This window comes from Pungitius pungitius, chromosome 3 (genome assembly GCF_949316345.1).
Source record: "Pungitius pungitius chromosome 3, fPunPun2.1, whole genome shotgun sequence".
In the NCBI taxonomy this organism is placed as follows: Eukaryota; Metazoa; Chordata; class Actinopteri; order Perciformes; family Gasterosteidae; genus Pungitius; species Pungitius pungitius.
Genome location: NC_084902.1, coordinates 8,563,902 through 8,586,790, shown reverse-complemented (window position 1 = coordinate 8,586,790; position 22,889 = coordinate 8,563,902). Strand labels below are relative to the sequence as shown.

The following is a 22,889-nucleotide window of genomic DNA, read 5'->3' as shown; positions in this document are numbered from 1 at the left end:
CTGTCAGTAAAACCTGTTGCCTTCTACTTTTCTTTAAATTATTCCAACAAAATTACAACAGGAAAAAAAAATGGCAAAACCCTTTTGTATTCAAAATGCAATTGCTTTCAAATTCATAGTCAAACCAAAAGAAGAAACCACCATCGTCGTTAATGCTGAGCTGAACGCATTGCGTGTCACTATTAACCGGCTTCCTGCCATGGTTTTGATAAGAGATATTAATCTATGTCTTAAGGACACATCTTCACAAAATCAAACGACAGCTCAATGTTGTTGCTGGAGACCAAAACCCTTGCGGTGATCGCGAATCATCCGACAAACTAATGAGCACCCGTCTCCTCGTCACAACGTCTCCTCTCTTCTTTCTCTCGCATTTCTCTAACCTTTATATACATGTTTTGTTTGTTTATGTTTGTCAACCATATCCTTGGCTTCTCTCTCTCTCTCTCAACCATCACTTCATTGTTGTCTTTACAGGTGATTAGAATCCACAGGTGGCTCCTCTCACCCAAATCAGTGCTGCAGCCGCTAACCAATTAAAGAGACCCATAGTGCCTGAAATCCATTACAAACCCTTATGACTGCCACACAGATCTATTCCCATCAGTGGCAGGAAACATGCTCTGTGGATATTAATGTTTGGCTCATAAGAAATCAAATGTCTCAGATTCTAAAAGAGAATCTGAGACTTTTGAAAGTGCAGTTATAGCTCAGCACTGTTCATAGCTGTGATGATTTAGAATGGATGAAAAAAAAAAGCTATTTGAGATGCCACTTATTATAAGAGTGAAGAAGTAAGTTGTTTTCTCATCTTTCATTTAAAATAGGCTGTCTTATTTTACTAAAAAAATAAACTTCATCAATATAAGAACTGGAAATGATATTTTTCCGACCGTACATTAAATGACATTTCTTTATGGGGAGCAATGTCACGTTCTCAAGCCTGTCCAAAGGTTAATGACTAAAACCCTAATTAAATTATTTTTATAATTGAATTCACTTTTTCCTGAAACTTCAAATAATGTTAAATGTTATATACACTCACCGGCCACTTTATTAGGTACACCTGTCCAACTGCTCGTTAACACTTAATTTCTAAGCAGCCAATCACATGGCGGCAACTCAGTGCATTTAGGCATGTAGACATTGTCAAGACAATCTCCTGCAGTTCAAACCGAGCATCAGTATGGGGAAGAAAGGTGATTTGAGTGACTTTGAACGTGGCATGATTGTTGGTGCCAGAAGGGCTGGTCTGAGTATTTCAGAAACTGCTAATCTACTGGGATTTTCACGCACAACCATCTCTAGGGTTTACAGAGAATGGTCCGAAAAAGAAAAAACATCCAGTGAGCGGCAGTTCTGTGGGCGGAAATGCCTTGTTGATGCCAGAGGTCAGAGGAGAATGGCCAGACTGGTTCGAGCTGATAGAAGGGCAACAGTGACTCAAATAACCACCCGTTACAACCAAGGTGGGCATAAGAGCATCTCTGAACGCACAGTACGTCGAACTTTGAGGCAGATGGGCTACAGCAGCAGAAGACCACACCGGGTGCCACTCCTTTCAGCTAAGAACAGGAAACTGAGGCTACAATTTGCACAAGCTCATCGAAATTGGACAATAGAAGATTGGAAAAACGTTGCCTGGTCTGATGAGTCTCGATTTCTGCTGCGACATTCGGATGGTAGGGTCAGAATTTGGCGTCTACAACATGAAAGCATGGATCCATCCTGCCTTGTATCAACGGTTCAGGCTGGTGGTGGTGGTGTCATGGTGTGGGGAATATTTTCTTGGCACTCTTTGGGCCCCTTGGTACCAATTGAGCATCGTTGCAACGCCACAGCCTACCTGAGTATTGTTGCTGACCATGTCCATCCCTTTATGACCACAATGTACCCAACTTCTGATGGCTACTTTCAGCAGGATAAAGCGCCATGTCATAAAGCTGGAATCATCTCAGACTGGTTTCTTGAACATGACAATGAGTTCGCTGTACTCAAATGGCCTCCACAATCACCAGATCTCAATCCAATAGAGCATCTTTGGGATGTGGTGGAACGGGAGATTCGCATCATGGATGTGCAGCCGACAAATCTGCGGCAACTGTGTGATGCCATCATGTCAATATGGACCAAACTCCCTGAGGAATGCTTCCAGCACCTTGTTGAATCTATGCCACGAAGAATTGAGGCAGTTCTGAAGGCAAAAGGGGGTCCAACCCGTTACTAGCATGGGGTACCTAATAAAGTGGCCGGTGAGTGTATAGTTCCCTCTATATGCTCTCTAATCAGTTACAGTTGACACTAAGTGAGAACTGTGGCAATTAATGCTAATTCAGCATTTAATGATAAAGGGCAAGTAGAATGCTCTGCACACACTCTGTGACTAAGCTCTCACTAAAGTTCATGCAGAAAAACCTGGTCACGGTCATGGTTACTAACACTAAAATAGCATCAATTGAAAAGAAAAAGGAAAAAGGACTTTCTCTGACGTGGGATTGGAGGTTGATGTTTCCATTAAAGACCAGAAAAGGAAATAGTTCTACAAATGAACTACAAAGTGTTTTTTTTCTTATTATCTAAAGATGCTTGATTTTTGCCCATGACTCTGATGGGAGAGACTAGTCCAGAAACTAAATGAGCAACTAAAAACCTCCCAAACGAGGTAAAAAGCAGCAACATGCACCATCTCCTTCCCTTTCACAACACAAATCTATTAGTTATATGCTTGCCCCACCATCAGTTGGACATCCCACTCCAAACACATGCTGGGTGATCCATTTTTAATTTTAACACAATGCTGGTATTTAGTTCTCAGCAATCCATTTGAGTAGTATTATTGCATATGGATTACCATTGTTCACATAAATAATTAATGAGACTATTAGTACGCTAAATGTTTTCACAATCAGCTCATTAAATGAATGTTAACACAAATAGCAACATTTGTAGATTCAACCTCAGTGTCCAGTTAAAATGAGCTTAAAGAACAGAGTACACAAGAAACACCAGTTCGCTCAAGGTTCAATGATAAATTAGCTGGAGGACACATTGTTATGAGTGAGTTTTTTTTTGGAGGGCAACAGGCCAACTTTACATTGTTTCTTTATCATTAGGAGTACTACTCAGCCTGTGACTATGCCATCTGTGGTTCTAGTGGGAGTTGAGAGAATTATCCTGATATTGTCATTAAGGTTTAATCGCTATCTCGCCTTGGGTTGGAGATCAAAAATGTATTACGAAGGTGTTCATAGTGGGTTTTTCTAAAGAGAAAAAAAAGAAACATTGTGACATCTATAATGATAGAATTTCCAAATACAATTTGGATGTGAGAAATGCAAGGCAGTCCTTCTTCTCTGACATCACAAGCAAAAACTAACAAAGACACACATTATTTGCTACCGTTGACGGGCTAATAATCCCTCCAGTGCTGCGGCGATCCAATCCACTTGGTAATGGAATCAATTTTCTCTTTTTTACTGACGAAATAAAAAAAAATAATCAGACAAGCAGTAAGTGCCTCCACACCAAGCAGAGGATATGTGCTGTTCCCGTCTCTAAGTGATATCCAATCAAAGATCACGACAGAATTTAATCAACCATGAAAATCTGAAAGACATTATAGAACATCTGAAGCTCACATCTTCTCTCAGGCGTCTTCCCAAAGCCCTTAAATACAGTAGTTATTAAACCGCTACTAAAAAAGGCTAAATTAAACTCCGTATCAATTAAAAATTATAGAACAATATCAAACCTCCCCTTTATAATTACATAAAAAAGTTTTTTTCCTCAGCCAAACGACTTTTTGGCCACAAATAACAGTTTTTATGTCTTCCAGGCAGGCTTTTGACAGCACCACAGTACTGAAACTGCTCTTGTTAAGGTTTTCAACGACATCCACTTATAAAAATAAAATCTGGGTAAGACTTTAGCACAGCACTTAACTGGTTCAAATCCTACTTGTAGGACCAAAAATACTTTGTCTGTAGCTAATTTGACAGCAGAGTGGACTAAAATGACATGTGGTGCTCCCCAAGGTTTTAATTTGGGGGCCTCTCCTGTTCAACATCTACAGTAGCAGTCAAAAGCTTGGACACATGTCCTCATTCAATTCAATGAAATATGCTTCCAATAATAAAGATGATGAACAGTATGCTATCATAACTATGCAGGCAACAGAGAAATCTATGACTATATTCGGCTTGGTAACTGCATGAAACATTGGACAAATACTGTTCTATTCAATTAAACAAAGATCAAACAGAAGGATCTGTTTTTGGGGCCAAGGACGGACGATGAAATTCAACGCTCAGCTTCAATCTTGTTGTATTTGGAGATTCAGAACTCAATCTGAACAGCCATTGAAAGACTACAAAATCAGGCTATAATCACCTGAAGAATATAATCAAGGATCCAAGAATTTATGTCTCAAATGGATTTGATAAAACTGTTCCATGCATTCGTCTTCCGTAGACTGGACTATTGTAATGTTGTGTTCACAAATCTCGAGTCCTCCCTAAGATTGATAATGGATCCCATCACTTCTAAGGTCTCTACACTGGCTTCCTGTCTAACAAAGCATTCACATTAAAATGCTGCTGTTGACTTTTTAAGCACTGAATGGTAAAGGGCCGAAATACAGGCCTGACCTGCTGCTAAAAACCATCCATCCATCCTCTTTCTTCTGGGACGGATCTCCTTTCTGATCCCAGAGTCACAACCAAACATGGAGAAGCAGTGTTCAGTTTTTCTGCTCCATATAAATGGAAGAAACTAAAAGAAGGAGACTGAAGACTGACGACTTTTCTGTTTGCTGCAGCCTTTAATCAAACCAGATTCATGGATTAACTCCATACTTTTTACTGATTATTTTATACACTGCACTTTTATTCTTGTTTATTGTTTTCAATATCTGTTTTTAAATGTCCTTTTCTTTTCCACAATGTTATTTAATGGTTTTAATTGTTTAATGTGAAGGACTAAATTGCTTGTTGTTGAAATACAATTAAATTTGCTTTGCTTTTCCTATGATATTGAAATAAATGTTTTATTGTGAATGATTAATGCTTTGATAATTTTAATTGTTTTCCTTCCAAGTTACTTTAATGTAGGCCGCCTGGTGTGGAGCCAGCTGCCGACATCAACAAAGAGAGCAAGTAAAAAAACAAAAATTTGAGCACCCACAAACAGTATTACTATCCTTATAACATTACGTTACAATGCTAGTCACCAGTGTGCTGTATGTGCAGACTGGTAGACACCCTCTGAATTAAAGCACTGTAATGATGTGATTAGAAACACAATCATCTCGACTCAGGGAGAGCCACAGGGGGATTAGAGTCCCTTAAGTCTTTGTTTGCCTTTCTCTACATCAGACAGCGTGACCCAGAGTCTGATAGTCAGAAATAATACCAGGAGTGAGAACATAGACAGAAGAAATGAGCGATGATCAAGAGATAGAGAGACTAGTGGTAAAGATCCCCCACATCCTGCTTGCTATTGATTCAGTAGATTGGAGATTATCTTTTTTTACGAACCTGAGTCTCTGTTCTGTTTTAGGTTTCACTGGTTAGCAGGCATCGATGTGTCATAACTGTTTTAAGGAACAAAACAACAACCAAAAAGCAGTTCTACATTATCCCAGCAGTAAATGGAAAAGGATATACCCCTGAATTAGGACAAATTATTCACAGACATCTGACCTCTGACTAAATATACCCGTCTGACATTATGATGTTGTCAGTGTTGCTCCATTACATGCCTTTAACCACCGCATGTCTGATATTTACAATGCTGATGTGAACATATCAGCCGTCACCCTTGTTTCACCTTAAGCCTTTCACCCGCTGACAACTGAAGATGGCTTGCCCGGCTAAGGAAACCTTTTCACCAGTATTTACAAGCACCAGATTTCCTGTAAATGCATGTTTTTTCCACAATATGCTTTCCTATCTTTGGTATACTCATTTGCTAGAACAGGAAAAACAGGATATGCACTTTCATAGATGTTGTACTGCAAGTTGCAAATCCATTTATTTGGTTTTTAATTACAAAAGACAACAGAAAAAGAGTCAATCTGTACTTTAACAGATATGAATCTAGCATTAGTAAGCAGTATATGCATGTAAATGTTGTGTATTCTACCTCTAAGTAGACGACCCATGGCATAACCAGTGTGGCCACCAGCAGGTCAGCAACAGCCAGGCTGACAATCAGGTAGTTGGTGGTGGTCTGCAGGGCCTTCTCTCTGGACACAGCGATGCACACAAGCACGTTGCCGAAGACAATGACGAAGATAAGCAGAGTAAGCAGCATGGCGTAGTAGTTGTAAGGGTGCTTCTGCTCTTGATCTGTTCTGTTGAAGTTCCATGTTTCATTGTCATTGAAACTGTCATTGTAGGCATACTGGGTAAAGACATCCATTAGCTGTGAGTGACGAAGGCCAAGGTCGGGCCCTACAGACAAAAAGAGAGAAAACAGCATTTAAATGAAGTTGCATTCATGTGAGTGTTTGGAGTGATTGCAGAAAGTAAAAGCTCTTTGCTTAAATATTTTGCATAAATCATCATATATACTATAACATATTTGATCATAGATTGGAAATTGCTAGGTTATTAATGGTTATATTTTGTTTATTCTGACTACATACTTTCACTGCTTGAATACATTGACACTAATCGCTATTGTTTCTCCACATCACTGATTTAGTTGGACACTACGTCCTCCTGCTCTCTGAATTGCCAATTTTCTGTAAACCAGTGTTGCAAAATTAATAAAGAAATACATAATTACATATAAAAATTATATTTAACAAAACCCTTAGAAGTGCGATCAAGGCTTGAGTTGCTCTACACTTAGCTATAGCTATAGTATTTATCATAATTTAAGCAAAATTCAGATTGACTGCCACAGAAGTGCAGTACATTTAGGGACTGTTAATGTGATGAGGACCTCATTTTGCGATTACGTCAATAGTTTTTAAACATTTCACCCTTGGACTGACTGTGGTGCTCCCCAAGGGTCAATACTGGGGCCCCTTCTGTTCAAGATCTACAGGCTTACATTAGCTCAGATCACACACAGTCAACACGCATGCATTCGTCTTCGAAGACTGGACTATTGTAACGTTGTGTTCACAAATTCCAACTAAGATGAAGAAAATGGATCCCATCACTCCAGTTCTCAGGTCTTTACACTGGTTTCCTGTCAGAAAAAGTATTGACTTCACAATCCTACTGTTGGGTTAATAAAGCACTGAATGGTTTAGTCTTGTTCTTAATAAGAACATTTGTGCAGAAATCAAAGTAAAGGTGTGAAGGAACGGTACAAGTTATTTTTTTATTTTTTAGGAGTTTTTCCAGTTTTTCACAGTTTTTCACGTTCTGAGTCCAAAATGGCTTGTCTTTGCGAAGTTGACATCAGCAACCTTTATTTATTGCTTTGATTTGAACACTTTCAGTGCATGTACACTTTTTAGCTATCTCCCCAATGAGTTCAGATGATACCACCGTGCAGACTTGAGTCATTTTCATGATGTTTTGTCAGATATTAGTTAAACTTTGAAAGACAAACTAGTTACCATAAAATATGTATGTCAACACACTGTGGTTGAATTAGAAATGTGTTGATCCCCATGTATGATAGGGGAAGAAAGGTCCAGGATGCTCCCTGGAATATGCTTTGTGATTACTGTCTTCTATGGACATTCAACCTGCTTTTGCCCACTTTAATTATTCTGTCACACCAAACTGAAAGTGAAAAGAAATAAAATCGTAATATGACTATACTACAATGTCAAAAAAGTGGGGAAAAGAAATGTGCCCGTTCTGAGGGACTCTTCACTGTCATGAAGAGAAGGAAGAATTAAAGCACCACAAAAAAACTGCTGCATTATTAATACAGGCAGGGTGAGTAGGTATCAAGATAGAGATGAAACAATTGCAAACCTCTACTCCAAGCCCTGGTGCTGCTGAGCAGGGTTTTCTTGTTCAAAAACATTGTGTTTGGTCTTCAGGCAACTGAGGGCATACATTCAGGTTATGTTTTAGCCAATGTGACATGTGAAGCCTGGTTAGCCAGGTAGATGTCTGAAAACACGCCCTACAGCCTCCTGTCACCTTGTTGAGTTTAATATGGAACCCATAAACTGAATGTTGCAGCAAACTGGATTTTTTTTCACCTTCATGTGGTTAAATGTTGACTTGTGAAGGTCAAATTCTTTAAGGATCCTTTTGTGCCCTTTCAAGCCAATAAATGAACACAGAGTATAGCTCTTCATATTCAGGGTCATATAAAAACTCTATTGATTTTTTATTTGATTTTCAAAGGACCACTGTAACGCACCACAGGGTGCAGGAGTAGACCCAAGCGCAGAGCGCAGATTTATTTAGCAAAGTTACAAAAGGGAGTGGGCTAGACGTATCCGGTAAACAGGCAGGAGGTCAATATCCAGGAGCAGGTAGATGGGCAAAGGTAACGACAAGGATCAAGCAGGAGGCAACGAGGTCTGGAAGAAACAAGGAGTCTTCAACACAACGCAAAACCGGTTAACGCTTAGAATGTGATATTAACATACACGAGACTTCGCAAGGAACACAAAGGAAACAGGGGTATATATACAGACCAGCTTGATGGGTAACCAGACACAGGTGTGTGGGGAGAAGTGGGCGTGCACAACAGATAGGCAGACACAAAACGGAACAAACCAACAAGACAGTAAACGGGGGGGGGATTTGGGGTCGCGATTTGACGGCCTCAGTATTCAGGGTAAGAGGAGCGCCGGATCGTGACAACCACGAGGACCTTTAAAACATGTTTCACAGATTCTTTGATAGTTTTTGACTTTGACTGCAAATGTATTTTCTGCGGCTTATTGCTTGGATTGTTATTCCTAAGCATAGGAGAGGTTTCATAGGAGAAGAATGTACTCAACTACATGCTGTTGATTACAACTGAAGACATAGTTTTCTGAGCCCAATAGACAATAGAATTAAGAGAATTGAGAAAAGTTACCAAAAAATGGTCAAATGAAATCATATCAAAGATGAAACCTATGCACAAGCATACATGGCCAATGAAGCCAATTCTGATTCTGATTGAAATAGCATGAGGCAGATGAAGCAGTGAGAGGAGAAACAGAGTAAGTGGGTGAGGGAGGAATGCTCCTTTTAAGATGTGTAACCATTGCTCTGGGGTATCAGTCTGTGTGTACCCTGCAGATGTCTAATCTCATTCATTTGCCGGGTCTATTTCCATACTTACAGTTTTTGAGACTATTGTCATTGCTGGTTTGATAGCTGGTGCTTGTTCATCAAAAGGAACCTCTGCTTTCAATCTGATATCTTTAATATCCTATATTTTTTATGACCCCTTAGTGACCAGTGTACTTGATTACGATTATAATCATGTACTTCTCCTTTGATAAGTCAGGGGTCACGTAAAAGGACCCTTAAACAGTGCCTTTCACAAGGAAGCTTCAACAAAGTGGACCCCCTTTACATTCTAAAATATCAATAGGCATCCCTGCTATTTATATTCATTAATACCCTAACAAGCGGCACATTTTTCTGAATTAGCACTAAGTAAGATCTCTCCCACATCTGCACAGGCATCTACGGAGAGAGGCAGGTGATGGAAATGCTTGATCCCCTTCAAAAGTGTCAAGTGCAATAGTGGAGGGCACCTGGTCAAGCTGTGTGGGAAGGTGTGTGTTTGCTTTCTTCAAAAATTAAATATTTATGTACAATTGTAATGTTTTAGAAATGTGTATCTTCTTCCAACCTCTCCAGCTATTAATGACCAACTCAAAGCAAAACTGAGTAAACAATGCCCTTCATTTTAGTCAACACTGATTTGTATGTGTGTCATTGTGTCGTTTTCAAGGCTGTTGCTATGACGCTTGCAGCTCGGTCTTGAGGTAATGCTCGTGGTTAGCTGTCATGCCAAAGAGAAATTCAATCTTTTTAATGAGCTCCAGGAGGCGAACTCCTTCCCTAATAAAAAAGGAACAATACGCTGCTGTGTCCCTGCTGCAATTCCTCCTCCAATACCTGGGCTCCCCGGGGCCCTTTGTTATGATTCTTAATGTGAACCTCTCTGCTTTTAACACCAACCGAAGGCTTCCAATCATCAAGAAGTTACACCATCTCCACACTGACAGACAGAAGAAATGAGCGAAGATCAGGAGATAGAGAGACTAGTGGTAAAGATCACCCACATCCTGCTTGCTATTGATTCAGTAGATTGGAGATTATCTTTTTTTACGAACCTGAGTCTCTGTTCTGTTTTAGGTTTCACTGGTTAGCAGGCATCGATGTGTCATAACTGTTTTAAGGAACAAAACAACAACCAAAAAGCATCTCTACATTATCCCAGCAGTAAATGGAGAAGGATATACCCCTGAATTAGGACAAATTATTCACAGACATCTGACCTCTGACTAAATATACCCGTCTGACATTATGATGTTGTCAGTGTTGCTACATTACATGCCTTTAACCACCGCGGGTCTGATATTTACAATGCTGATGTGAACATATCAGCCGTCACCCTTGTTTCACCTTAAGCCTTTCACCCGCTGACAACTGAAGATGGCTTAACCGGCTAAGGAAACCTTTTCACCAGTATTTACAAGCACCAGATTTCCTGTAAATGCATTTTTTTCCCTCAATATGCTTTCCTTTCTTTGGTATACTCATTTGCTAGGATGGTGATAATATAAAAACAGGATATGCACTTTCATAGATCATTAGACCAATTGAAGCATATGCATTGTTCCATCCTCACCTCAGCGGCCAATAGGAAGAAAACGGTTTACAAACACCTCGGCGTGCCACTTGACAATCGACCCTGTGCACCATCCACATCTAAAAAAGACAATCTGCCATCCGTAAGCTCAAAGGACTCTGTGTTTCCTCCCTTCTTCACCTGTTGTATCAAATTATTATTTGTCCAACTCACATTTTTCCTTCGCACCTGCTTCTTCAACACGTTTTCCACTAACTAACCAGGCCAAACACGCATAGCCGCCAAGTTAATTGTTCTCCTAAAGCTCCACCTCGCAGAGCTGAACAATAAGGCCATTGCACATATTACAACTTAAATGAAACAGGACACAACTCACTTACTTAATCACTACGTCCCTGACCTTTGGTGCAGGGAGAGAGTAAAAAGGTGCAGAAAGGCTTGCTTTGAGAAAAGCCTGATCTGTGCAGCCATAACCACCTTAAACAACAGGCCCGCTGGCATGTATGTTGTTGTGTCATAGTGTGTGCTGAATATATGTGTGGTTGTCTTGAACGTCTTGAATACAATGCTGCACAGATGAATTTCCCCTTTTGGAATAATAGTCTAAAGTCAATGGACGCTTCTCAAAGGCGGGGAAGGATGCTTCCACGGCAGAATTTCAAAGGACAATCAAATGCTGCTGGAAGACTTCCTTTTATTTCTGTGGACTTTGAAGGATGCAAAACCCCAAAAATACCCACAATCTTATATATGTAATGCATATTCTATTACCGGGTTGGGCAAGAAAGGAAAGATGCAGTTTCTTATCAGCAGTCTTTTTATATCTGTTTCTGAGGAAATTTGCGGTGAGGAATTCCTATTAAGTTGATGAATTTGCACTCTTATTTAAAAGTTTGTTACGGCATTCATTTGTGCAGTGACAGACTTGCTCAGTGAGGTATTAATAGTAGTGATACCGGCAGCATCAGAGACTTGGTGAATTCAGGCTTTACTTTCACCAAACCAGATTTGGGGATAAGAGCTAACCAGCATAATACTATGTTTGTTTATTTTATTTTTAAAAAGGGACAATGCACATTCATTTGTATAAGCCATTCTGTAAATTATTTTAAAAAAAAATATTTTAAGACCCTAAGCCCAGGTGGAGTGCCATAAACTGGAATGAAGTGTGTTGCCTTGGACAATACTGATGAATACTTCAATTACAGCGATTCCTACCACTGTCCTGGACAATGAACAGGCTAAGAATTTGTAAGGAATTGATTGATACTTGAGGGTAACATCCTATGATGAAAGCCAAGCACTAGTGTGTTTTCATTTGGGGGATTTTGAGGAAGGAAAACAGCCTAAAAAGTTATTTGATCAGGAAGCAAAATTCTTAGAGGGGAAGTCTTGGCAATTGGCCTCCTGTCAAGTCTGGTGTTATCTTCACTGTGTGATTAATTCATACTGCTGGACCAACTAAGCAGGAAACAAGAGCTTATGGGAGCACAAACCCAACTTATTAGAGGTGAACTACGGCTCACAGTTTAGGTCATGTTTTAGAGAATATAACAAATGCTCCATTTTATAAAAAGGGATCTTTTACAGATAATTTTAAGAGGCTACAGTGTTTAAGTACAGTATAACAATAGAACTAGTGAAGCAAACCAGAACATTTTCTGTGCAATGGTGCAACACAACCTTATGTAATAACAGAGATTCCAAATCTGGTCATGAAGGGAAACAGGCTGCTCTACATTTCTTTATAAACACAGTTATACATATTGCACTTTAGAGTATTTGTAGCTATTCTATATTCATTTTTTTGTGGATTTAATCACACTACAAAAGACCTTTAAGTATCTGTAAAGGTGTTGCTGATCAATACCAGTTTCTCTACAATTAATTTTATATGTGCTGCAATTTTCTGCTTTGAAACGCATCTCTCACTCACCGCTCCCTGCATTCTATAATACATGCAGTTTGCTATTTCCTAAAAAATAGAATCACAAAAATATTTTTGTCCTCAATTTTGGTAGATTATTCTATAAGGGCTCCCCAGTAATTAGCCCTTGTCAGTGCTTTTGCGAAAATGTGACTCATTGTGTGTGTCTATTGTTTTAGTTATGTCTATTTGAGGAGAGAGCAAACAGCGCCAGACGCCTCTGGTCCAGAAGCTGCATTATAATGTGAAAAAAACAGCAGTAAATAGGAACGCAGAAAAACTCTCACACAAAGCTGTATACATAAAATGACCAGGATGCAGTTCACTCCACACAGTGAGGTAGCTGAGTGGGTGCTTTCCATGTCCTAAACCCTGTTAAACAAACCTGGCAACCAGCAAAGCAAAGTAAGTGTGAAAGCAAAGCTAAAAATGTATCAAATGGACTACTAGTGCTGAAGTTGTGAAAATGATTGCATCATTTATATAATGTGTAATGCAATATAGTGTGCAATTTAAATTTAACTCCACACAACAACTTCAGAACAACAATGTTTTCAAATTGGCCGCACTACTGGAAACTTCTGAGAAAAATGTACACTTCGTTACTATTAAGAATCACTGCACAGCGCATATTATGCAGAGATTATGCATAGATAGGTGTATTTCTAAAAAGTTTGGAACACCTAGTGAAATGCAATGGAACATAAAATCTCAGAACAGCAACTCTAGTAATACAACCCCACGCAGAATTACATTAGTCACAAACTGGCTCAGGGAATGTAACAAGGGTGCCCACGCAATGTTATACGTAATCCTTTTATCCAAGGTCAAGTCAAACAAGCATGGACTGGGCAAATCAGTAATGAAAACAGTGTGATGTGTGGCATCTGTGCTGTGGAAGTGTTACCACCACAAAGACTACTATGCAGGCTGAATGGCCCACGACCCCCGCTCGCTACCTCGTTTAACAAGGTTTGACCTTGACATCTGGAACACAAGGTACCGTAACAGGATTGTAATAGAATAAATAAATATATTTTCGTCTTTTTTTCATTTTAGCGCTGTACACGGAATAAACAGACACCATGACCATAACCACTCAAATTTACTAGATTTAATCTCTCCACCAAGCAGCCTGGGATCCAGTGGAGCAATTCAAGAAGCTCAACAATTAGGAAGTAAAAAGTAAAATAAAAATACTAACTAAGTAAAATGTACCTAAAAGTTTAAAAGTGAACCTACCTCAACATGCAGACCATTTTCTATGGAAATGTAAGAAAGCATATCAGTGAGTATGGTCAGCAGGAAATGAGATTCTACTGCTGACCCAAAGTACAATTTGCAGTGGTGCTGATGGCTAGTGTTGAGTGTAAGGGCCTATAACTGGTCAAAGTCAACTCCCAAAGATTGGCCTACACAAACTCTCTGAGTTCCATATACACAAAGCTTGAAATCCAGTAACATGAGTAACATGAGTAAGTGCCAAACAATGTGGAATTCTCCAAAATATAAGCTCAATATTTAATAAATCATATACAAAAGGAAAATGAGGAAATCAAGCTCAAACAAAGAAAAAGAAATTCACGGAAGAGCTATGTGATTTTCAATTATCACATTTATGCCAATTTAAGGCAATTTGTGTCCACATTACAGATCTATAAAAACAGGGGTAAACAAGTATTGACTGGTGACAAAGTGTTTCTCTGCCCACCCGAGCTGCCAACTGCCCCCGAAAAACTGACATTAGGCACATGTGAGGCTGTCTGTCTTTTACCAAGTGGCTACATGTCTTCCATGTAGAAATGGCTGTAAACAGACCAATACATACTAAATGTATGAATTCTAACCTAAACATTTAGAAAAGCATTGCCAAGTTATAATATTCATATTGATTAAATCATCTGATTTGTAAACATTAGTATTAATAACTCTTAATTTGTGAATAACAAATAATGAATATATAGGCGTTATTTGTTATAGTTTACTTTCTGCTGTGATGTTTAAGATTACAGGAAGGAAATCATGGTTTCTTATTACTTTGTAAGAATGGAGCACTTAATTAGGGGGTAACATATTTGTGTTAAGGGGAGAAAAACAGGCATGCCTTTACCCAGTGTTATAAACATCTAATTAAAAATAGTCAAATCATAATTACTTTCAAGAGGGAGCTTATGTTTCCCTTTCAGTTTGTTTGTTTTAGCAGCATTCTGAACATTTGGTGCAACCCACTCAATTTTGAGCAGGTCTGAATCAAGGGGCAGATTCACAGATTATTTTAGGGTTTTGTTTTTATTGAAGCTGCTTCATGAACAGAAACTGTTTAATTTTATCAATTTTATCAAATCTCATATGATATTTTGAATCGTCTGCAAACTTGTGAGCATCAGAAAGAGAAAAACAAATAGGACAGTTTCATTGTTGAAGTGACAATCTCATCCAATCATGCAGCAGCGAGGCAGTCATCAGTTATATTTAACCTGGCTAAAAAACGGCCTGTTAATCTTACATTACTCCATTTAATGAGCAATGTCGTTGTTTTGAATCACAGCTCTCTCAAACCCTAAGTTCCGAATTGTACACCCACAACACAAACCACATTTGCATGAAACAGAAAACATGCACACCATTTTGGCAATTTTCGACTACTATTTTTTGTGCAAGTAAATAATAATCACATGCCGTTTTAATGGTGCAGATAGCTTGTTTAGTTTGCCATTACTTTCCAGGTCTTGCTTGCGTTAAATCTCTTTCTAATTCCCAGTATCAGCATATGCAAAGGGGAAGCAAAACCTCGAGCTGATACCGCTGGGTCAATACTGTCAAAGTGTTTGATGCTAACCTAAGATACGCTTCATCCAATTAGTTCTCCATCTGCCTCAGCACCCATTACATGCTGGGTCATAATCATTGACGCTGGCCAAGTCAATAACTATTTTATTTCTCGTGAAATGCTCACTTTTGATGCCGTTGAGTTGAGTGAGGACGCTGCTCATCATAATTGTGAAACGGCTTTTCCACAGACTGTCTGTGTAGGTGGTGGCTGCTGTGACTTTTACTGTGCTGAAAATAAACCTGTACATTCAGGGGTAGCAATTACACTGTCATCATTTTGGTGTTGCATTTATGTCCCCTTTCTCTCTGCAATTACAAACAATTTTACTTGAAACATCCTTCTTATCTAAATGTGTATTCAGTTTGATCTCCTCTGAGATATACTGCAAATTGCCTTTCCCTTTTTATATGAAACAAAAAAGGCATTTTTGCAGCAACGATCTGGTTTAAACAAACTTTGAAGGGAAAGATTTTGAAATGATGAATCAAATTCATCGTTTTACACACCATCTGATGTTAAGGAATCAAAATAGAAAACCAAGAAAATACAGGATTGGTTTCACCAGTTTGTTGTATCAGCATGCTGAACCCCCTGACTTCAAAAAAGTGGCATAACTGACATGTGCAGTAACATATATCAAAGGAAATGGCATTTAGACTACACAATTTCCTCTGTCAAGGGATGTTTTACTTTGGAGATGCTGTCAGAAAGAAGTGAAATATTGGAGACCATCCGGGAATCCTCCAGACGAGTTAGATTGATAGAAAGGAAGTCAAACATACATAAAGGGCTAAATAAAAAGTCACTGATGCCTCATACAGAAAGACAACAGCCCTCGGGGTACAAATTTCACCTATGCATCAATGTTATTGATACAGTAAGACATAAAGGTCATTGTAGTGGTGATATGAGCCATTACACACTCAAATCGAGCCATGAGGGTAAAAACGCTGGCGCATCCGCCCGCTGGAAGAGGAGCGGAAGGAGGTCTGAAACAAGCCTCCATCGACCTCATTAGGTTGTAGGGAAGCTCCAACCTAACAACCACTCTTTTCTCTTGTGAACGCATACACTTCTCACACACAAACCCAGACGCATGCATGCACGCGCACACACATACACACACACACACCACCTCCCGGCTGCTTTTGCGTTAAAAGCCAAGAAGCACAAAGGAATGGATGCAGACGTCCACACACAGCGCCATTGCTCAAACTGACACACGTTGCGTGCTCAACAGAGGCTTGGAAGGCCCAGGGAAATCAAGTGCTACTGTAGGAGCCCCCACCGTGCCCGTCTGCAACTGCTGTAGAGGTGGGGTGATGAAACTGCTTTTTTCCTGTCTAATCCATGTTATAGCCGACGGCTCAATGATCTTAAGCAGTTTACTGTATAATTCTGCATACCCACAACGTGTCCTGGATTGAGTCGTTGGCCATGATGTGACCAGAGATGCAGTGTGTCTTTGCACTAATGATTAGCACATCAATAACAAATGAATGGACAAAGCAATACCTGTGTTTTTCTGTGATCACATTAACCATTCTCTGTGTTTGCTAGAAAGATGAAGTTTGTTGTCACAATGTGCAGCCAAATTGTGACAACAATACAACATCATCATGGCAGAGATTAACTGTGAGATGTGGGATGTCTGAAAAAAGTACAATCAATCTAATATGCATCTGCATCAGTATCACTACTTTGCAGAAGCAAACACGTGAATATGAATTGTGAAAATATTAATGTACATTTTGAAAAATGAATTTGGAGAATAATGTTTGTATTTGTGAGATTAAAGAGTGTAACCCAAATTGTTAAAGATTTTGAGCAGTGTCACCAAGTTTAATAACCAGAAAATCAACACCAATCATAGAGTAAAATACAAACGGGGGAGACACATTTAGGGATTGACTGAAAACCAAAATATATTCATTTACAGGGAATTGGAAATAGATTAAGTTGTTTCTGGAACCGCTGCAGGTGGGGAAAATCTCTCCCCAATTTCCATGCCAAAGACGATTTCAATATCAATCACTGCTCCATGAACAATCCACTGATGGACTGATTATTATTATTTGTGCAAGGTCTGTTATGCAGGAGCAACAATTCTCAAGTGATTGCTATTGAATGATCCAATGAAATAACATTGCTGAATGTGATTGGGCCAAAAACTCTCTTGAGATGGTTGATATTAGGCATTGACCTCAAGGGTTATGATTGGAGTCTAGTAGTAATCTAGGATAACTATTTAGACAGATTGCTTGTACTATGCTCCGTACTATGGTAATATCATGTAATAGACTTACGTAAGTAATAACAGTAAAAGAAAAGATGACTAATCACCCTGTTTAATATGAATCAATTGAAAACCTTGCTGCTGATTGCTTCAAACCTGTGGTGTCCGTGGGCTATTTTCAGACCTTAACAGATGGTAAGAAAGTATTGGATTTAGGAATAATTCATCAAAGCTGAGACCAAAAGGTCACAGAGACATGTGGATCTATGCTTGCTTTGTTCACCAAACAAAAAGATTCCCAGACTATTGAAGAAAATGTCAAGGAAGCTGCCACCGAAAGACAGTTTGGTACAACCCCGGGTTTCATCTGGCACTTGACACAAGAGGTCGAAAAAGATTGTCCAAAGCGGCGCATGAGTCATGTCACGCCGAGCTTAAATGTGACACGCCACCACACTTCACCTTTTAATTTTTGCCCTTTTAAAAGGCGAGAGTGAGTGAGAGGTGTAAGTCTTTTTTTTTTTTTTTTACACACACCTTTAGGTTGCGTGTGTGTCAGGCACCATTTGCTGGTGTTGGAATGATTAGGAACTGGGGCTACTAATTTGTTTCAGAGCATCTGACCGAGCTCACTATACATCAGGATAATTGGCGAGAAAACATTCAGGTCTTTCTTTAAACTTGTATTATTAGGCCTCATTGCTTGCCCTTTCTCTTAACATTCGTCTGTTATTTTCTGGTCCAGTTGGTTCACTCGAAAATAGAAAGCATCCCTACTCCCATGGGGATGCTTTCCCATGGTCTTTAAGCAATTTAGCATGGTTGTTTGATAAAGCTCTGGTGTAGCCGCAAACAATTAGGAAACGTCCACTGACAGTCGTTGTGTAGTTGTATGACACGCACAAGAGCTTTTATCCAATTGTACAGTATGTTGTTGCCCTCACAAAAGGGCTGGGGGGGAGGGGGGGGCTGGTATCCTCTCACAATGCAGCCTAATTGTAGCTGAAGCACTTTCACACCTCTTTGGGGAAATATTGTATGTGTGTGTGAAGCTCCCCGGGGGATCAGAAAGAGAATCATGGAAAGGTTGACCGTTGAGCCTGAGTTTTTACTGGCTGCTGCTCATCATGACTCTAAAGACTAACAGGCTGTTTTCCAAATTACAAATGCATTATGCTGCATTTCCATTCAGTGGTTTGTTTGCAGCATTTTATGTGTTATTTTTGTCGACTTTCAACAGCAAGGCAGTCACTTTAACAACTTTGTGTATTTGCATGTGGATGTATTCAAAATCTAAAAATGAAGGTGCTATTCAGATGTAACTGCACTGTAAAAGCACAGAATACAGAGAGAGCCCCCAAAATGAAAACAAAATATGGGTGACAGAAAATAAAATTGGTGTTAAAATGAAATATTCTGTGAAACAAAACTTTCAAAACATATAACTTTAAACTGGACAATAAGCAGATGGCTAATCAAATGGTTTTAATGCCTGGCTGATGCATCCTGTTTTGTGATTGGTTGCTGGTCTCCGGATTGTTGACGTATTTGACATGCTAGGGAATGGGTTTGAGAAGGGAGAGGATGTAGGCCAGTCCGATACACTAAAAAAGACTCAATACAATTAAATGATTTACTGGTCAAAACAAAATGGAGCTGCAGAACCACATGTCTGCCACACACAAACAGATACAGGAACACACTAGAAACGCACGTGGAGCTGCACCGGTGGCTTTGGGCTTCACAAGCTTTATGCAATAATGCTGAGACATACAAATATTACATGTGTTAAGAGTAATTTACATCTGTGAGTGATTTGGAGACCATTTTGAGATTTTGGTGCTTAAAGGTTATGTTTCCTCTTAGTTCAATCGTGTTTCAGACAGAACCACACGCGAAGGTCACAGAAGCTCTCTTGTAACTCTCCTATTTTTATTCCATTTATTCTGGTCCAAACTATTTTTCTTCCCTGAGGACCCTTTCCCAAATTTGAATAATTCTCCTTTAGTCACCATAGCTGTGGGATCTGTGTTTAAATGCTTTATGATGAGTGTTTTTGAAGCTTGACATATATAATGTTTTCTGAAAGCATCAAACAAATTTATATTAGTATGCAGGACACCAACTTATAGTCATTAACTGACATTAAGACATGTCAAACTTAATCATAAACTTTACGTTACTCTAGAAGTTTACCTTTTTCCTAAATGGCTGCCCCCCCAAGAAAAGAAACATTTAGAAAAACATTGATGACAAAGCAAAGTGCGTATTCTTTTGCTTTTTTATAGCAATTTGTCAAACTGAAAGTACTGCTTCAATTTAAAACGATTTGGTACGTCACACCTTTGGTTTCACCGGCAGTCGATCACAGAAACGCGTTCTTCCAGTTTGGTGTCTGTCTAATAAGTTGAATCAAATTTGGGTTCTAGAACCCTGTATATATCATTGAAATTTGTTTGGTTTTGTAATTTCATTAAAAAAGCACAAACTGCCGCATGGTGTCGTTTTTTTGTTGAATACGTATAATCACAATTATGGGTGCTGAATTTTAATGTCATTATTGACTATACTCTGCATCAATTAATTCGGCTTTGTACCTCTTATATAAAATAAGACACATCTGAACATAAATATAGCAGTAAAGACCTGCACTGCTTACTGCAGATAATGCCAAGCTGACCGCCAGCGTTGTAGCTGAAGCTACGCAGTTAGCCCAGTTAGCCCAATTTGCCCAGTTAGCCGCAAACCGCTGGCTCAGGCGGCGCCATGTTGAGAGCCATGTACAGACGACCGAAATGCTCCCGTGTGTGTGTGCACCTTCTGCGCTTGTAATGTGTATTGGGCTGATGCATCTACCGCCTTTGTGTACATTGCTGATAAAAACTAAAAGTCGTTGCGATGTGAAGATACATATCAGATCGGAACAGTTCACACTCCTTCGCGTCGAGGAGATTTAAGTTGACAAGTGGGCAACTCTGATGATGCTGTTTTCTTTACAACAAACAGAGAAGAGACAGGAGGATTTAGAATCCACATGGATGAGCACTGTGTCATTTTTATTGACAGAAGTAATTTGGCTACTGGCTGTTACGACCAGGGTTGAGCTTTCCAAAGATCCTTACAGCAGCTGATGATTTACTGGTTATTAATAAATAAAGTGTTATTTGGAAACTGGCAATGAAAGCCCTGAAATTGTGTTGTGAAGCTTTGAGAGGCCAAATACAAGTAGCCATATCCAACCAGAAAACAAAGGCCATTAAAATAAATGAAGAGAGACAACACAGGTTTATCATGGGAGCTGATGATGAACCGCCCTTCTTTGTGGTTTTCACCGTTGTTGTTTTGTTTGTTTTTTCTAACTTGCCAAGGCTGCTGAGCGAAGGTTGTCAGGATACAGGGTTGTTTCAGCCAAGAACACAGCAGTCAGTCACCTGCGCCGCGTCCCTGGAGAAACCAGCTAATCACACACTGGAAGGTCCGAACAGATCTGAAATCAGCGCTCCGTGGCTTGGAAGGGACACTGTGCCACACGGCGAGGTTTGAACATGAAGTCACGGCTCACTTCTGAGCACTTTTCCGGCCCTGAATTGCGGCAAAGCGCAAATGTGTGCTTTGGGTTGTTTTACACCAAAGGCCAGAGCGGGATCATTTCTGTCAACAACTGAGCTGCTGTAGGAATAAATCAGCCATAATACAGATGCGTGTGTTACACGCGTTCAGGCTCAAACTCATTCAAATAAATGATCAGTGTTCATTTGGAAATGGAAAAAACGAAACGCACTTTGGTGAAACGGAGTGTTCTGGCTACAGTCAATTCATCTCGAAAGTTTATATTTTGATAATGACAATACATCACTTTTTATCCCCCTTTTGTATCATGACTCAAGTCGGCGGGCTGGACACTATTTTACATTTATGTCAATTTCTGCAATGTTTAGACTTATGGTTTACAATCTTTACACGATATCTTTTTTAAAAAAAATCAAGTTTTGTACATCACACTCACTCACAAAAAAAGAAACGAAAAGCCTTACCTTCACGCCATAAGTTTGACTGAACCTTTTGTTTTTACAGGTGCCGGCTGTTCAATTCAGAAGAATCCACGTTTAGCTCCTACGGCGTGTCTCGCTTTGCACATTGTTTACTCTTTATAATTGAACCGAGTTGGTGCAGCGGCTCGGGGGCGAGGCATCGGAACAGAATGTCAACGAGCCAACATAATACACAGAATAAAAAAAAGAAAAAGAAATGAATCTGCTTCCAATCGTTAAATCTTTCTCGATGTTAAACGATCTTTCTTCCGTTTCGATCGCCTTGAAGAGAGAAAGAGGCTTGAGGTTGAAAACTGTACGGTGTCCGTCGGGTGTCCAGGAGCTTTACGCACGGAGTTTCCTTCGGTACTGGCGGAGGCACCAGACGCGGCGACTATGAAGAACTGAGGAAAAATCTAGGCGGGGTTACATCTGTTTTAACCCTGACAGGGTCCGTGTCCTCACGGGGGATACCTTCCATACACCTTCTGTCCATGTGTTTGCCTGGCGTTTTCTGTCTAATGCAATCTCCACTTTGCTCCACGAGCTGCACTTCTTTTGCTTATTGGCACTTTAAAAAACACAAAGGACACGGATGTGGATGTAAATGAAAGCGTCCTGTGGTGGCGAAGTGGTATAGATTCCATTGAGAAATAGTTTGCCAATAATTGAGCGCACAGTCGTGTGGCAGCTGAGTGCAATAGTGCGTCGCATGGATATCGGTAACGGTGTGGGATGTCAAAAAAAAAGAGAATTAAATAAAGTGTGGTGAACACTGCATTCGGACTTACGCACAAGCTGTATTAAACCATTTCTCCTTGTCACTCTCAATCATAGAGAGAAATAAAAACCAACATTGTATTGTTTTCACCTTAGGAGTCTGCCTGTGTGACATCACTGCTATTTGTGATCCTAGATACTGCCACCACATGGGATCTCTTTGAGTACTTAGCCAGTGGGTTTACGTCCGCCTACTTGTCTTGAGACAGTTTTTGTTAACGTGACAGTCTCACGTCATGCAAGATGTGCTAAGTAACAGCGCTGGTAATAGTTTGACTTTGTGTGAGTCATCAGGTATGTATGAAGATGAGGTCTTGGTTGCTGGGTCACAAATGGGAT

General features: G+C 39.7%; 1 protein-coding gene across 1 annotated transcript in view; it reads right to left on the bottom strand.

Moving 5' to 3' along the window:
- drd2a (dopamine receptor D2a) overlaps window positions 1-22,658 on the bottom strand; it is a 32,725-nt gene extending 10,067 nt beyond the window's left edge. Inside the window, exons 1-2 of the mRNA XM_037472393.2 lie at window positions 21,774-22,658; window positions 6,142-6,452 (exon numbers count right to left, since the gene is read on the bottom strand). Of these exons, the coding sequence (XP_037328290.1) occupies window positions 6,142-6,420 (279 nt within the window). The 5' untranslated portion in view covers window positions 6,421-6,452; window positions 21,774-22,658. The remainder of the gene's footprint in view (window positions 1-6,141; window positions 6,453-21,773) is intronic.
- Window positions 22,659-22,889: the final 231 nt, after the last annotated feature.